The sequence below is a fragment of the Tursiops truncatus genome, chromosome 2, assembly GCF_011762595.2.
Source record: "Tursiops truncatus isolate mTurTru1 chromosome 2, mTurTru1.mat.Y, whole genome shotgun sequence".
Lineage (NCBI taxonomy): Eukaryota > Metazoa > Chordata > Mammalia > Artiodactyla > Delphinidae > Tursiops > Tursiops truncatus.
In genome coordinates this window covers 115,167,573-115,184,489 of record NC_047035.1, presented here as the reverse complement: position 1 = coordinate 115,184,489, position 16,917 = coordinate 115,167,573, and the positions used below count along the sequence as shown (strand labels likewise).

Genomic DNA, 16,917 nt, shown 5'->3' with positions numbered 1-16,917 from the left:
GGGCAAGCAGGAACCTTCCTCAGGAGGCTGGCCCAAGGGGTGGGCATCAGGTGTGGGGCCGCTGCAGGGGCTGTGGAAGCAGGCTGAGGGACCTCCAGCGCAGAGGGGAGGGGCTGGGCGCACAGGCACTGCCGTGGACCAAGAGAGAGCCTCTTTGGCATCCAGCCCCCCGCCGCCCAGGAAAGCCCCGTACTGTTTTCTTGGAATACAGCTTCCAAGGAACAACCCTTTTTTGGTTCAGGCACGAAGGTGGTCTGCTTCTCCTCCCCTTCTGTTCCTCCTGCTGTGGTCTCGCTCATCCTCACCCTCTAGCCCTTCCAGAGCCAGAGCACCTCCTCCCCGAACCAAGAGCCCTGTGCCTCCCCAGGAGCCTCCCTTGAGCATCTGCTGACGCCTGTGGCCTCAGTGGGATAGGCTCCCATTCTAGGCCTCAGCTTTCTGACCTGGGAACTGGGGACTTTTGACCCTACCTCCTAGGTAGACAGTCTGGAATTTGGGGACCTTGTCTCAGCCCTCCCCTTCCCTCCTGGGGGCACCTAGAAAGGAGAGAGGTGGGGCTGGAATCAGGACAGCACCTCTGAGGCACACATGGGTACAGGGTGCAGCAGAACGGGCACCTCTGGATGACAGGCTTCTGCCCCCACCCCTTCTCAGTCCTGCAACCCGGCCCCAGATGGAGAGGGGCAGAGCCGCAGCACTCACCCCATGCCAGCACAGACTCAGTGAGGGAAGGCTAGAGGGGCTGCAGCCACATTCCACTCCATCCCCTGCCTGGGCTGGTGAGGGGCCCAGGGGCTCCAGTAGGCTGGGGCCAGGTCCTTCTGGAGGCACAGCCCGGCTCCAAGAAGCCCTCCTTCTCCACCCTGGCAGAGTACCTACTTGCTGCCAGGGACCCTGAGGCATGAATCGTGTGAGAGCCGAAAGGGGGACCCCCTTCTCCTTGGAGGATTCTGAGTGCTGAGTGCAATGGGCTGGGGAGACCACAGTGATGTGGAGGGGTGGGTCCAACACCCTGCAGCTCACCCAGTACCTGACTCTGCAGGAGTAGCTTACCGGCTCTCCAGGTCAGCATGTGGGCCAGGCAGGAGAGCATTCCTGTCTTACTGATGGGGAAACTGAGGCCCGGAGGTGTAGTATGCCTTGGCCAAAGTCACACAGCTCACACAGTGAGCAGGAGAACTGGCCCTGGAACCCAGAGCCCTGGTTCTTGGACCAAGTTTCTCTGCCTTTCTCACTAGTGTTACTCCCCTGGGAAGGAAGGGAGCTGGCAGGAGGCAGGTGGGTGCAAAGGTGTCCTGAGGGCATCTGGGAGGGGAAGGAACAGGAGAGGTGCCTTCCTTCTTCTTCTCCCTGCCCCGATCCAGTGTCCAGGAGCTCGGGGTACCACTGCCAGGACAGGGGCTAGAGGGCCACCGCCCCCATCAGCCTCTCCCAAGTAAACTGTTCTCCCTTCCTTTCCTGGGAGACGCTGCCTCCCAGATGAAGGCTCCACGGTTGCCCCCAGGGGCTGTCTCACTAGGTATGGGGTTCACACTGGTGGGTGCACCCGCCCCGCTGTGAGCAGGAAATGTGTCTGATTCTCCTGTGTGTGCTCAGTCCCACCACAGGCCTGGCATTCAGTAGGTGCTCAATAGGAGAGTAAGGGAGCAAGTGGCAGGTGGAGTTGGTGACTGTGAGTGAGCAGGGGGGTGGGAGTGGGAGGCTGCAGGGTGGGTAGTAGTGGAGGGTAAGATACCCAGGGCCCCTCCCCCAGCAGGATGTGGGCTTCTTCCCACGCAGCAGGCTGGGCCCTGAGATAAACCCTGTGGGGTTTCCACAGTGGGTTTGATGCCCTCTTGGTCAAGCTGTGGTCCTCAGACGGTGGTGGCTGCCCTTTCCACATTCTGCTAGGGAAGGACGAAGCCCAAGGACGTCCTCTGAGCCCAACCTAGCTTTGGTCAACCCGGCCGGCAGGCTACGTGCAGAACCACAGAGTAGAAAAACCTTGTTTTATTCAGCCCAGGCCTGGGCAATCTTGCTCTGTGGTATGGCCAAAATATAAAAAATAAAAACCAACAACCAACAAAATCACGTTGTAGGGGAAAGTTAAGTACACAGTTGGGCCTGGCATCCGGAATCCCTGTGGTTTTGGTCCACGTTTGCTCCCTGAGGCGGGCAGGGAAGGATGCTCCCAGCGTCCAGCTGCCCCTGCCTGTGGGTGGTGGCTGGGCCCCTTGAGCCGGGCTTGTCCTGGCGGGAGGCTGCCTGGGGAGCAGGGCCTGCTTTGGGAGGTGGGGAGGTTGGCCATCTGCACACCCTCTCCTAGATCAGGATCTAAGGAAAGAAAGAGAGGAGGTCAAAGGCAGGCTGAGGCGTGGGCCCCTCGTTCAACTGTCAGCAAGGCGCCCACTGTCTCCCCAGCTGAGCGCTTCCCTTCCACAGCCTGGATCCCAAGTGCGAGGGCACGCGTGGGCCTCCATTTCCGTCAGTAATCTGGGCTCAGGAAAGGGGGCTCCATAAAGAGGGGTTTCATGGACTCCCATGCAGGGCACGGTCTCGGCACCACCCCTCCCCATGCCCTGAGTTCCAGATTCTTTTCTAGGCCATTAGCAGAGCTGCTACTGTCTGGAAATACTTTCTTGTTTTCTCTAACTCAGTACTTTTGAAAAAAAAAAAAAAAGGCCTCCTTTTTCCTCTTCAGAAACATGATTGAAACCCACAGGCGTCAGTCCCGTGGCCTTTCTGGAAACGCTCCGTCCGGCTTCCTGCGCGCTGGCCCAGCTGCCCGCCTGTGGTCAGGGTCGAGGAGACGCACTAATGAGACCTGAGCCTCTCCAAGCACTTATGTAAAGGGCTCGGGAGGAAGGGCCTCGGCATGCCCTGCACTCACAGGCCCCAGGGTAGCTGGAGGGGGGCGCAGGGCAACTTCTCTGTCTGCCCTGCTGAGGGGCCCAGCTCGTGGTGCCACCTGGGGAAGCGGGAGGCTATTTGGATGTACCTTTCCCAGCAGCAGGGGGTACAAGAGGGCATGTAGGCTCCCCACCTCCCTCGCACCCCTCAGCCCTTGTATGCCCCTGCCTCCCTTCCTCCTGCCATCCTTCTCCTTCCCTAGAACTGCTTCCCAGAAAACCTCTACCGTTTAGGTGACTCCTGGATTTTTAATGGCTGAACAAGACAAGTCCTGAGTGAGAAGGTGCTGCAAACCCAGGCCTGCCGAAGGGCTAAGTTGCCAGGGATGGGGCGGGAGTCAGTCGTTTCCAACACGCTCTGTGACCTGGATAATTCTGATCGAATTCTGCGAATGAGGAACCTAGTCTCTGAATTGAACCAGAGGCTACTGTCCTCACGGTGTGGTGGAGGGCTGTGAACACTAGCTTAGCGGTAGCAGCCAAGGGCGCAAGGGCTATCTCCAAACACACACTGAGCCCTCACACACCAAGCCCTGAGCCCGGTCACGTGCTGAGCCCTGACCCTGGTCGCACGCTGAGCCTTAATCCCGGTCACACACTGAGCCCTAATCCTGGTCACACACTGAGCCCTGACCCTGGTGATAGCCTAAACCTCTCATACCTATCAACCATTAATAAGCAGACACGTTTGGGGAAAGATGCTCCTCTGGGCCTTGGGATCCCTGCCATTTGTTCCTCAGCTGATGGACTAAAGCTCTAGGAGACTAGTCTTTTTCTCTTTACTTTGTAAATGGAAAAGAGTTGCTTTGACCTGTTCAAGCATTTAAAATTCACATGGAGTGGGATGGGGTTTTTAATGAGTTCGTAAGCAGGGGGTCCCTCTGCAAAGTACTTCATGTGAGGAATCAGGAGAGAGGCTGAGGACAGCCAGCGCAGGGCAGCAACAGCTGAGGCGCCACGTGCCGAAGGCCTGGGAGTTTATCGACTCCCTCCACATCTGGGCCCAGGGACTGATGACTGTTAGAAGTGATTCCAACCAGAATCAGTTCTAACCTGAGACTGCTTAATTCAATCCACCTGATACGGACGCTAATGATCACACAGCTGCCATTCACCAAGCACCCGTGTGAAGGGTCCTGGAACACACACAGATGGCAGGCCTTTAAATTCTCTTCACAAGTCTGCGTGGGAAGTGCTGAAGAGAAGAGTAGTCCAGAGAGGTGAGGTGAACTGCCCGATGTCACAGAGTGAGGGAGTCACAGAAGCAGGAATGCAGAGCCCGTGCACCTCCACCCAACGACACTGCCTGCTGCTGGTCTCCACCTCAGGAGAGATCATGCCCCGGGTCAATGCCCGCAGCCTGAGCACTCCGCTTGGGGTGGCCAGTCCAGCCGCAGCTGTGTGCGGCCATCAAGGTGACCCACAGGGCAGGTATCCTACGTGTTTCATGTGGCCCTGCCTGCTCCTCAGGTAGGAGAGGGGCTGGGGTACGGAGAGTTGGAGGAAGGGCACTTACTGGACAATTTTGCAGTTTGTTGTAGAAACATAGCGACCTGTATAGTGGATGTTGCATCTCACCACATTGTTGGTGAAGTCAGACTCCAAAACAATGTACTTTGGGTTCACGTGCACCTGAAGAAGGAAAGGAACAGAAGGAAAAGGGATCTGGTCATGAGGCTGTGCTTCACTTGGTCACCAGGGAAGGTGGAGAGGCAGACAGGCAGACACAGAGGAGCCAGAGAGAGGGAGATAGGGAGATGGAGAAAGACCATGAGAGACCAAGAGACACAGAGACAGAGACACACGGATGGAGAGACGGGGGAAGATGCGGAGAGACAGAGAGAGGAATAAAGAGAGAGGCAGCTTACAGTCCAAGGAAGCATCACTGGGTCATCCTTCTTGGAAGACAGGTTTCCCCAGAGTCAGAGCCCAGGCGGGGGGGCCTCGCACGGGGCATTCAGAGCCACTGCCCCAGGGAACCCAGCAGTGAGTGAGGGGCCGAGCAGGGATCCCACGCCTGGTCTCCCTGACTCCGAGGCTCGCACCCTTTCACCTCGCATGCCTGTCTAGGTGACCTGTGGAAGGCCTGTCTGATGCCAGGTAGCATCTCCTGCCCTGGAGCCCAAGGTACCTGACACTCATTGAGATGATGACCCAAGCATAACCTATCTGAAGAGGAGCTGTCCGGACACAAGGAAATCCTTTAAATGCTGGATTGATAGGGGAGGGCTTCGCTGGGGTGGGCTACACCCAGCCTTATTTGCAGAACATTTTAAGAAGAGAGGAAACGATGTTATATTTAAGTTACATTCCTTAGGGGCAGGAACTGTGCATTACTTATGTGCCTTGAATCCTCGGAACCTAGAACTCAGAAAGGCCTTTGTACGAGTTTGTTGAGAGTGGATGAATGAGGAAAGGAAAAGAACACGCTTGACAACCTTGGCCCTTGGGCGAGGCTGAGCAGAGGCCTCACCGAGCCCGTGGAGAGGTGCCCAGGATGGGGCGCGACCAACTGCTTCCAGGTTGCCGTGTTCTGAATGCGGCCACCCAGCGGCCCGTCCTCATGCAGGTTAAAGCCGCCTCCCAGGCCCACCTTCCCTGCTCTTCCTTTACTCCAGCATAGAGCGGTGGGCCCAGGGGGCCTCCTAGAGTGAGCCCTACCCTCGCTTTGCACCTGCAAAGAGGAGGCGAAGATTTGTCTTCCCCAGGTGAGGTCATGATGACCCGGCCCCCGCTCAGCCTGCATGGATGTTCCAAGTTGGGCTGTGTGTCCTTAACGTGCTCTTCTACTTGTCTCCGCAAGGGACGGGGCACTGGAGTGAGTGTACATGGAGGAGGGGTTCGGGCCACATGGAACTATTGGTCACAAGTGCCCTTGGCTTTGCAGGGGTCCTATGAGGAGCTGAGGGTCTCTCTCAGGGAGGGCAGTGTCCTCTCCCAGATGGCACAGAGCCTGCCCTGCTCACAGACAGGGGAATGGACCCCATGGCTCTCCAAGTCCTCTGCCACTTAGGGAAGACAGAGTCACCGCCTCCTCTAGGATCACCACACTTGGGCCAAGGTTCCTCGGTGTTTTTATGGGAAGAGGCTGTGTCTGCCTGAGGCTAAAACCTTCAGGTGGGAAGTGCAGACCTCAGGGACCTCATCAGCTGATACGCCCAGCCGGTGAAGCTTATGTCAGAGGCGGGGACACCGAGGGTGAGCATCAGGTTGGAGGAGTGCCTCCAACCAGGGGCCCCACCTTGAGGATGTAGTTCCCGGGCTGCACATCGGTTATGTCAATCCACTGGCAGTCAATGTCCGCATTGTACGTGTCATAGCAGCCTGGGCTCAGGCCCTAGGAAAAGGGACAGGAAGAGAGGTTGGGGTGCTGTGCACTCCTCAGAGCCACCCCATGCCCACTTCAGCAGCCTGGGGCCCTCCTTCCTCTGTGATTCGTCCTGACCCTGGCCTGGGGTAGCTGCTCAGAGTGGGTCTGCCCCGTCCTAAGCCCACTGGGTGGATGGACCAGAGAGATGATAGATATAATAGTCAGATGGAAGGATGAAATGAAGGTAGGGGGATGCCTGGGAGAGATGGATGGAGGAATGGATAGAGAGACAGGCAGGCAGGATAGATGGACACTCTCTGGATGTTTGGACAGAAAGATGGATTCGGGTGGACAGCTAGGCAAATGGAGTATCATGCCATCCAGAATTCGCTGGAATGTTCCGCTCCTTCCATGAGCAGACACTCCTGGGAATGGAGGTGGAGGGTAGCCCCGAGGGGTTCTCTGGTGGCTTCAGGATTGGCAAGAAGACCTGCACTCTCTGAGCTGAGCGGCCAGGAGCCTTGGCACTAGCCCATCTTTAGCTTGGCCTAGCCTCCCCATCCCTGGCGGGCTTTCCCCCGTCCTTCAGAGCCCCTGCCCTGCCTCTCCAGCCCAACCTGTGTGTGAGAGGTGCACGCGTAGCGCTTGAGGTTGCCGAAGTCGCAGGTGCTGTCCTCCAGGCAGAAGCTGGCCTTGTGGCCCTCGGCTACCTTCTTGCCCGTGACTGCGTCCAGCAGGTCGTAGTGGCTGAACTCGTCCATGCTGTGGTAGTGCCTGGGGGCAGGAGAAGAAGAGGGAGAAGAGGGCCTAGTCACCCCTGGCTTCCCAGCCTGTTCCCCTCCTGAGACGGGCCCAGGTGACCCTGCTGTGACACCACCTCCTGAGGGCTCCTGGGGCTCCTTGGTCACTGTGTCCCACAGGCAGCATCTCTGGTGTCCTCACTGAGCCAGTCACCCTAGGAGGGCACCTCCTCAGGACCCCTCACTTCCTCTTGGGCTCCCACCTGTACTGGCCTCCCTTGGGTGATGCCCTGTATTCTAGATACTTCTGTCCCCTATCAAGACCGATCCTTCTGTGTCCCATCTTCCATTGCGGCTTTTGCTAAGGCTCCTCTGAGAAATCCTTGCCCCAGTGATGGATCCTTGGCAGAAAACAACGTACGGGGCCCTCCCACCAGCACTGCCCCTCCGGAGTGCTCCTGGGGAGGGGCACTCAGGCCCAGGGCCCTGGCCCAGAAGGGGGGGCGGGCCAGGTAGCCCACTCACTGGTGGCAGCTGTGCCACTCCCAGGTGTGCCGTGGCCGGTTCGGAAGGAAGTCTGCGGTGCCCTGGTTCTTCACGCGCTGGGGGAAACGCAGCAGCACCCGCACGTCATAGTCGGTGGCCTCAGGGGCGTAGGCTGTGCTGTGGGGACAGGCGGGGAGACCAGAGTGGGCTTGGGTACCAGACGCAAACACCCAGCATAGGTCGGCTTGTTCCTGAAGATTCTCACATCTGACCCCTGCCCTGCGGCCGAGGCTCAGGCCTCTGTTCCTCTCTGCGGGCCATCCCCTCCTTTCTGGCCTCTGCCACGTGGCTGGCAGCTGCCAAAGGAGTCTTTCTAAAGAAGCATTTGGCTTGATAATGACCCTCTGAGGGTCCCTGATGCCTGCAGGTGACTCTCAGCTGGGGACAGCCCCTGAGGGTGGGGGCAAATCAAAATCTTCGGAGGGCTTTTATAAAATAGCCCTATCCAGGAGATTCTGACCTTCTCCCTCCCCCTACACCTGGGTTCCAGCTTCAAACACTGTCTCCCAAACAGACCTAACTCTTTCACTGATCTGTACTTTTGCCTGTGCCGTTCACTTGACCCAGAACTCGCCCAGCCTCCTTGACCCAACTCAGGTCCCCTCCTCCAGGAAGTCTGCCTTGATTGCCCCACTTAGAGGAATCGTGACTGCCTGTGAGATCTAACAGTGCTGCCTACAACACACCCTGATACCATACACAACCTGAGCTGGGTCAGTGTAAGCAGACCACCTCTCCCTGATTGTGTGGCTTCAGGGCCAGCAACCTGCCCTTTTTTGCTCAGGAAGCACTGGTCTGGTGTAGATTGCCTGTTCACAATTCACTTGCTGACCCCCAATTGCCAGCTGAGATGGGCCTTGTGAGGTGAGAAGGGAAAAGAGAGGAAACTGAGGGGCAGCAGTGAGGGGACACACATCACACATCACATAGGTCGGAACGAGGGCTAGCTGAAGGCTCCTTCCTCTTCAGCTGACTGTGGACAGCTGTCTCGGCCAGACTCTGGGGCACTTCCCTGGCAATCATTAAGGTCTGGGCCCTAAGGCTTGAGGCAGGAGGTGGCCAGTCATGGGGATTAGCTCTCTCTGAGAGGATGTCTGGACAACAGGCAGTGTAGGCTCCTGTCTGCCAGGACGTAAGGCCCTTGGCCTTGTCTGAGGGAGGCTTGGAATCTGTCTTTGTCTGTGTTGGAACTAGACATCCTCCTTCCCACTGTTCAGTTAAGTCCTACCCCTCTGCTGGGCTCAGCACACCGTGGAAAACCATTAGGGTCTGGGTTCTAGGCCCAGCTTGGCCACAAACTCGTGGTGAGACTTGGAGCAAGTTCCTTTCCTCATCTGAGTTCTGCCTGCTGTCTGTGAACTGGCACCGGTCCGCAGCCCACACTTTCGATAATCTCCGAGGGCCCTGCTGCTCCAGGGCTTCAGTTCTGCTGCATTTTCTAGGTCTGTATCCCACACCCAACCTCCGCTGATGCCTCAGCCCTTGCCAACCTCTCCCTCCTCTGGCCGCCCACAGTTCCAGCCTGCCAACTGCTCCTTCTAGCTCTCCTTCCACTCCCTGTCACTTGGTTCTGGGTAAGAGGCCACTTTCTCCAGCTAGACCAGGATAGCCCTGGGATGGAGCCCCACTGCCTCCGCCCCAGCCCATCTGGGAGCTCAGATGTGGGCACACGGGGTATTCCATGAAGACGGAATAACAGTTTGGTTTTGACTCAAACTCCTCAAAACTCAGCCTCAACGGACGGCCATGGAGGCTGAGTTCCTCCCCGCTGGAGGAGCTGTAGCAGGAGCAGTAAGCACATTATGCTCTCTTCCCAGAGACGAGACCTGAGTGGGCAGGCCGACTCAGTGGAACTCACGTGTGGTCCCTGGACTGGTGCCAGTTCGTACACTGTCTGTTGCCAGTCTGTTGTGAGATAAGGAATTTGCACCAGCATGTAAACCAACTACATCACGAATCACACTGTCTAGTTCAGCTGATACTTCCTTTTTTTGAAGCAAGACTTTCTCGATGAAGGAAGCAGTAAGTTGAGTTACATTCCAGTGCAAGCTCCTTGTCTTGTTCCAGATGGATAACAATTTGTGGGCAGCTATTCTGAGTGGCAGTGAACGAGGTCTCATTAGTGAGAAAATGTTGAGGTTCTAACGGGCTTCCCAGATACTCAAAAGTGAAAGTAAATAGAGTTCAACTGTTTAAAAAAAGCAAATAATTAAGAAAAATAGGAGCTTTCAACATAGACAGCTGTCAATAAAAGAAGTACGTCAATATAATCTTTAACTAGTTCTTTCAGCACAGGGAGATGTCCCCAAAGCATACATATTTGAACAGAACATTCACTGTCAATAAATTCCGAAGCAAGCTCTGCAAGAGGCAGAAGAACCCAGGAATAATGGAGAGCTGGCTGTGCTCACCTCCCGGGTTCAAGTAAACTGGCGTCCTTCCCTTCTCTCTAGTGCAACACATAACTGAGGCCTCATTGTTACCCATGCCCACAGCCCCTGCTGGACAACCCACACCTGTCCTCTGTGGAGATGACTCCATCATCCTGCCCTCTATCCTGAAGGCGTCTATAAGACTTCCCTGGGCTCCCCACGAGGAATCTTCTCATGAGACACCTCAGATCTGAAGGTTTTAGCTCCTCTCACTGCTCCTCAGTTACTGACAGGGCAACACAGACCTTTGGGGCAGGTGTGAAGATTAAATACCATTAAGTTCCTCATATAGGGATATATACAGAAGTGCTGGATCACTCTCATTCCCCTCCACACCTGACTGCCTTGGGGCAGGCAAGGCCCACCGATGAAGAGGCCAGGGTCGTGCAGCCTTCAGGCAGCCTGGCCGCCACGAACACAGGTTCCGGGGACTGTCCACACTTCATCCTCATCTCCTTACCTGGCCAGACACTTCTCCTCTGCAGCACAGCGCAGGGAGTACAGATGGGCTCTCTGGACATAAGTGGACGCTTGCACGTAGTTGGGGTCCGGGACCAAGTCAGGGAGACCTGGAGTGGGGAGAGGGAGAGAGGGAGGAGGGAGGAATGGTTGGCATTGAGGAGGGTCAGGCTGGTCAGGTGTAAAGCCCAGAGACCTCTCCAACCCCGAACGCCCTGTGCTGTTCTCCTTCCTCTACACAGGCTGTCACTTCCTCCTGGAAACCTCCCAGCGTGAGCAAGGTGTGTGATTTGAACCGTTCTCCCTAGGCTCAGGTGTGGGGTCAGGGAGGTCGGGGGGCAGGGGCTCACCTCTGGAATTCCGTGCTGTTGGGACCGCTGAGTCTCCTGGGACATGAGCCAGACCTGGGAGACTGGGTGGAATTTGGAGAGCAGGAGAAGACAAAAGGGTATTCTCGGCAGGAGGAGTAGCATGAACAAGGGCCTGGAGGGAGGACTGAGGGACCCAAGTAATTTCCTGACAGAGACACTCCCCTTGGTGTCCTTATTTCCCAGGCCTCTGGTCACCAGACCCCACACACCCTCTGCTCCTCTCACCCCTGCAGCTGGCATTCTTTGTGAGCCGCCAAGAGAGAACCCTGGGCTTCTGACCCCGAGTGGGTCCCAGAGGCTCCTGGGCAGAGCCAGGTGAACGCTGGTTGGCAGAAGTGGGGGTGACGAGGAAGGGAGGGGCTCACAGGAAAACATGTCCCCAGAGCAGGCTGCTGACCGGGCAGGATTCTCAGCCTGGGCGCCCAGCCCGCCCTTCTCAGGATTCCTTTCATCCTGTCATTGGCCCCCAGACCTGACCACACCTTCCCCTGTCTGCAGCCTCAGGCCTCCAATCTGAGGAGGGCCTGGCTCCCTGCCCTGCAGGGCCTAGGGCCCAGTGCCCAGGGGAAGTCTGGAGTCTGCTCCAGCCCCTGGATCACTTGTTCCCCAGGTTATGCTAGAGCCAGGGGTCTGTCCATTCTGCCTCCCACTCCGACCCCGTCCCCGTACATAACTTAGTCCCAGTGAGAATGATTAGGAATAAGCAGAAACCGAACTCAGGTGTCCAGACCCTATCCACATGGAATAAAGAAGGAAAGATCTTGATGTTGGGTGTGTGGAAGGGGTGGGGCACGTGGTGGGGTAGGAGGTGGGCAGGGGGACTCCAGAGCCCTGGGCTCCGTCTCAGCTCAGCCACCAGCTTAAACGGGAATGGGCCTGGACCTCCATGTACCCTCCCCTCTCAGGCTGCAGGGATTCTGGCAGATAAATGATAAAATGAAGCTGTAGGTTCCTCTTAGCTTCTTTCAAGCCCTCTGTTCTTGGGGGGGCAGGCACAGTGAAGGGGCTTGAGTCATGCAGACAGGCTTCTAGCCCCTTCTTGCTGCCAAAACCCTCTTGTCAGCTTATAGGTCCAGAAGATGAGGCAGAGGAGGGGAACTCTGGCTTCTAAGCCTTTCCCAGAGGTGTCTGCTACACGCCACCCCTCACAAACACATGCCTGGGGTTCTCAGACCCTACTCCTGCTCGCCCTGGGGCTCCGGCCTCATGCAGGAGCAGCCGGTGTGATCTCACCTACTCGGAATGAAGAGGAAGCTTGGAACACAAGGGTGGGTGAGGATGAGGTGGCTCCTGGCTGATGGGGGCTGTCCTGGCCAGCCTAGGCCCCATTACTCAAGCCCCCAGGAATGCCTGTAGTCATTTCCCAAGGGATCCTCCGGCCTTGAAAGCAAGGACCACCTCCGTATTGAGCTGTTTCTCACCCTCTGGTCCCTAGAAGCTTGTGTTGCAGGGAGGGGGGAGGTGAAGAAGACAGGAATGGTCCCCTTTCCCATTACCAGAGAGCCTTTCCCTCAGCAACATGTGGTGGTGGGTCAGCTGGGCCTGAAGCTTCATGACACCCAGCATTTGGCACCAGATGGCCTACCACCCCCCACCCCAGGCCCGGTTTCAATAAACACTGCACAGATGGCTCTACAAAGCTTTTCTGGCCCGACCCTTCCTCTCTATGCCATTTCATGAGTTGGCTCTGCAGTCCAGGGAAGCTGGAAGAGCCAGCTAAGAGGCCAGGGGTATTCAGGGCCAGCAAGGGCTGGTACCACTCCTGGCCTCTGACTGCAGCCCGGCTATGATCACATACTGAGTCCTGATCCTGGTCCTATACTGAGCCAAAGATGACCATCTTCCTTCTACTGTGGAGGAATCTCAGGTTCAGGCAGGTGCCTCCTGCTCCAGGAAGTCTTCCCTGATTGGCAGTGACATTCCAAGCTGCACACACTTCTCACTACTAGATCTGTATTGATCTATAATTAGATTCTATCGTATTTACCTGTGTCTACTCCCCTCCAGACTATGCACTCTCTGAGGGCAGGGCCTGGGCCCCACTCACCCCCTCAGTGGGGCAACCCACCGTGCTTCAGGGCTGACTGACCGTTAGGCAGTCAGTCTCTGTCAGGCAGGCTTCTTTAATGATTAGTGCTTCATACTTTACTGTTCCAATCATCCATAAGCATGCTCCTCACCCTGTCTCCCTCAGGATACCAGGGCACACAGAGGTGCTGGAGGGAACGGCGGCTCAGAGAGGGCAACGAATTTGCCCACAGTCACACAGCAAGTCAGGGAAGCCCCAGGAGGAGCTCTTAGGTCCCAACCTCCTTCCAGGACTCTACTTGTTATTCTTCTTTTTATAAAAATAATTTCTTTTAGTTATAATTTACATACAGTCAAATGCACAGATTTTAGGCATACAGTTTGATAAGTTTCGACAAATGTATACACGGTGTAGCTACCACCACAATCAAGCTATGGATTGTTTCCATCCTCCCTGAAAGTTCCCTCCAACCCCTTCCCAGTAAATCCCCCCTCCTTCCTTCCCAGGTAACCACTCATCTTTTTTTTAATCACTTTAGATGCTATGCCTTTTCCAGAACTTGAATGGAATCACCCTGATCATTATTTTATGTTCTTTGTTCTGCACCTCTGACCATCACAGAGGTCCTGTGACTCCCCTAACCAGCTCCCCCTGGCCCGCCCTCCACCCCTCCCTGTCACACCCTCACTGCCCTGGGATAAGCTGCTGGAAAAGAGAGCAGCCTTGGGAGTTCAGGCTGGGTCCCCCCCACCCACTTCAGGACCCCTGCAGAGGTCCCTGGGAACAGCAGACCCCCTCCCTCAGCTGGTATGTTTTCCCAGGAAGGAACAATGCCTCCTTCTCCACTGCTCTCCCAGGAGGCATTCCATTAGCAGCCAGGCCTGCAGGCTTGGGCTTTCAGCCCCTCCATAGGGGCTTGGGTGTGTGGGTGGGTTGTGTGATGTTGGAAGGAGGATAAGGGAAGGCTTAAGTGGGGGCTTGTGGATGTAGGGTACCAGTTTGCTGTCTCTGGCTTGTGGGGTACAACCAGGCCCTCCAGGCAGGGTGGCCAATGTTGAGTGAAGTCTGGTTACAACCAGACCCGTGCTCCCCTCCCCTCCCCACCATCCCAAGAAGGGTGCATTTTAAAGGAAGATCCTGGAGAGAGGATAAAGCTTACTCAAAGGCAGGGAGAACCATCAGTCATGGGATATCATTTTGTGTGTTGGGGGGCTGCGATCTCTTATCCAGAATATACGGAGTCATGCAGCCCTTGGACCTGGCACTGGAGACATTATAAAGTAGGTTCCAGTGGGCAGTTTTCCCAGAGACTCCTGTTTTCATAAATGCAGAGAACTGAATTTATCATAATTCTCATTTCAGAGCAAACTAACCAACTAAACTGGTCTATGCAAGGCCCCTCTTGTCATTATTTTTTTTGAACCTTTATCCTTACCCTGACCCTCAGACATATCTTTGAACGTCTGTGTCTCTGTGTAGAATCTGCAGTGTGCTGGAAGTGGGTATGTATCCTTGAAGTATATAAATGACATTGTCTTATAGTCTCATTCTGTTTCTTGATTTCCAATGTAAACTTTTAAGATATGTCAAGTTCATTGCTTGTCATTGCTAGTGGGATTCCACAGTATGCAACCTCCATGGCCCATCTAGCCAGTCTCCTGGGGATGGACCCCTGCGGATGGGGCCGACCACTCAAAGGCTGGGTGGACGGTCTTGCTCAGGCTACCCAGGGAGGCCTGGTCACCATCAGCATCCTGCCTTCCATGCCCAGGAGGTAGGCAGGAGCCATACTTCTTACCCTGCTGTCACGGACCTTCTGCGTGGACCTGGGTTGGCCTGGCCCCCCTCTAGGCCTCACTGCTTCCATCGATGCAGACTGAGTGTTCTCCACCTCACTCATGCCCTAGAGCCTGGGGCCGGCCCGCTGTGAGAACTGTTCCCCAGAAGCAATGTGCTGACCACGGGGGTTTAGGCTGCACAGAGCCTGGACCAGGATTGGGGGCACACTGAGTCAGAGGGTAGCAAAGACCCCTGGGATGACCAAAGCCAGGCTATTTGGCTGGGGAGGGGCTGGATGTGAGTGAATCGGGTCCCAAGGCCATTCTGCAGGCAGCCTCTGGTCTGGAGGAAGCCCTTCAGCCTTGGGGGGGCCCCATCAGACCCTCCAGGGCAGTGAAGACACTGAGCTGCGGGACAAGGACCAGCACTCTGCATTCCCGCTCTGCCCCTGGAGCTTCCTCTGTGGGGGATCCAGGGCCCCCTCCCAAGGCCGATGTCCTCCCACCTCACCCAGGCTGGGCCTGGAGCTGCCAGCTGGCCCACGTGCCAGCCCGTGGGAAGCCGAGGACTGTCCTCCCCAATGCATGGAGAGCAAAAGCCTTCCCATCTCAGCTGTCCTTCCCATCTCAGTCCTGGCAGGACTCAGCCGGGGCCTTCTTGTGGGGAAAGACTCCAGCAGGCCATTGTGCCATCTTGCCCAACGCCCTACTGTCCAGGTCCCTTCCCTTTCTTAGGCTCAGTCTCCCATGTGGACGATGGGGAGATCAGCCTAACTGCCCCTTGAGCGCAGTTTTGATGGCTCCATAAACACTTGGAGATTAAAATACTTTCAGGAGCTATTCAGTCCATTCCCCAGCCTTGGGCAAGAGCCCAAGACCTCTCACAACCTCTGCAGACGATACTTTCGCTGCCAGGAAATTCTCCCACCGTCTGACCTAAATCCTTCCTGCTTTAGGAGGAATCTGTTCCTTTCTGCTCAGCCGTTCCTGGCAGCTGCCCGGAGTGGAGGGTCTGAGGTTACATTCCTGCTGCTTTGCCCACACCTCACCTGTTTTCCCTTTGGCTTCCCTTTTCCTGTGGGTTCCTTAAACCTCGTCTCCTTTGAAATCTTTCCTCCCCAGGCCTCCGGCTCACAAGAAGCAGATGAAGGAAAACAGAATGCAAAAGAGCCCTAATCTCTTGAGCCCGGGGCTGGAGGATAAACAATGTCCAGCAGGAACCGGTCAGTGGGTTGTGAAATATTGCACAGAGAGGGATATTTCGGCTCCAGCGGCCAGACTCCAGAGGAGCCCCTAGGTGGGGAAAGCGGAAGGCTCGCAGAACACGGCCTGAATAAAGATGAGCTGGGCGGGCCTCCAGGGCGGGAGCCAGCGCGCTGGGTCCTGAGAAATTATTATCTAATAAGCAGGACATTAAATTGCCAGCATCAGCCTGGCAGTGCCACACCTGAGTGACGAGCAGGCAGGCAAGGTGGCTGCAGGATCTGCTGCGGTCCACCGTGAAGGGCAATACAGCCCAGGCAAAGGAGCTAGGATGGTCATAAAGCCTGGCCCGGAACCTTCATTGGCTCCCCATCACCTACGGAATCAAGCCCAGACTTCTCAGAGCGGCAGCTAAGGCCTTCTGTGGTCTGGCCTTCCAGATCTCTTAACCCTAAGGATCAGTGGGCAGCTCCTAACACAACTGACATTTTCTGCCCCTGGCCTCTGACCCCTAGTGCCCTTGTCCTGGAATTCCTTGCACCCCCCCCCCCACACCCTTATCGGGTACAGTCTTTAGGCCCCAAAGCCTACCTGGTAGGCCCTCCTCTGCCACCACCCGGTGCTCCTCCCTCTTCCCTCTTCCAGCAAGGGCCTGCTGCCCCCACCAGGCTGGGAGAGGCAGTTCACGGGCAGCGATGGCCTTGCTCCTCTGAGTGGCAGGACCAGAGTCAGAGGAGGGGATGTGTGTTTGTTCAATTGAGCAAACTGCCCAGGAAGTAGCCGGGGCTGGGCTGGGAGGAGGCTGCCGCTCACCTTTGCGGAGGTAAGCTACCTTCCTCTCTGTTCAAGCCTTCTGCCACCTCCTTGCACACCTCACTCACTCACACTCTTCCCAATGTGAAGACAGCCCCTACCTTCCTGCCAGCCCACCCTTGCAGGCCCTGCTTAGTGCCCCTCTCTCCACCTCCAGAAGCCCCTGAGGATCGTATGGTCTCCTGGGTTCCCTCCCTGCCCCTCAGACCCTTCACAGTGACCTGAACTTTTTATCCTTCTTACAAAACCCACTCGACCCATGGCCTTCTCATCTCAGCTTATGGCAACTTCATCCTTTCAGCTGCACAGGACATAACCCTTCCTGTTATGCCTGACTCCTCTCTTTCT

General features: G+C 56.3%; 1 protein-coding gene across 2 annotated transcripts in view; it reads right to left on the bottom strand.

The window, feature by feature from the left end:
- Positions 1-1,974: 1,974 nt before the first annotated feature.
- The window catches only part of LOXL1 (lysyl oxidase like 1), an 82,733-nt gene continuing 67,790 nt past the window's right edge, over positions 1,975-16,917 (bottom strand). For both annotated transcript variants that reach the window (XM_073801230.1, XM_004312624.4), the window contains 6 exons: positions 10,377-10,485; positions 7,464-7,601; positions 6,816-6,972; positions 6,130-6,225; positions 4,405-4,520; positions 1,975-2,313 (listed from right to left, as the gene is read on the bottom strand). In XM_073801230.1, the coding sequence (XP_073657331.1) occupies positions 2,307-2,313; positions 4,405-4,520; positions 6,130-6,225; positions 6,816-6,972; positions 7,464-7,601; positions 10,377-10,485 (623 nt within the window). In that variant the 3' untranslated portion in view covers positions 1,975-2,306. The remainder of the gene's footprint in view (positions 2,314-4,404; positions 4,521-6,129; positions 6,226-6,815; positions 6,973-7,463; positions 7,602-10,376; positions 10,486-16,917) is intronic.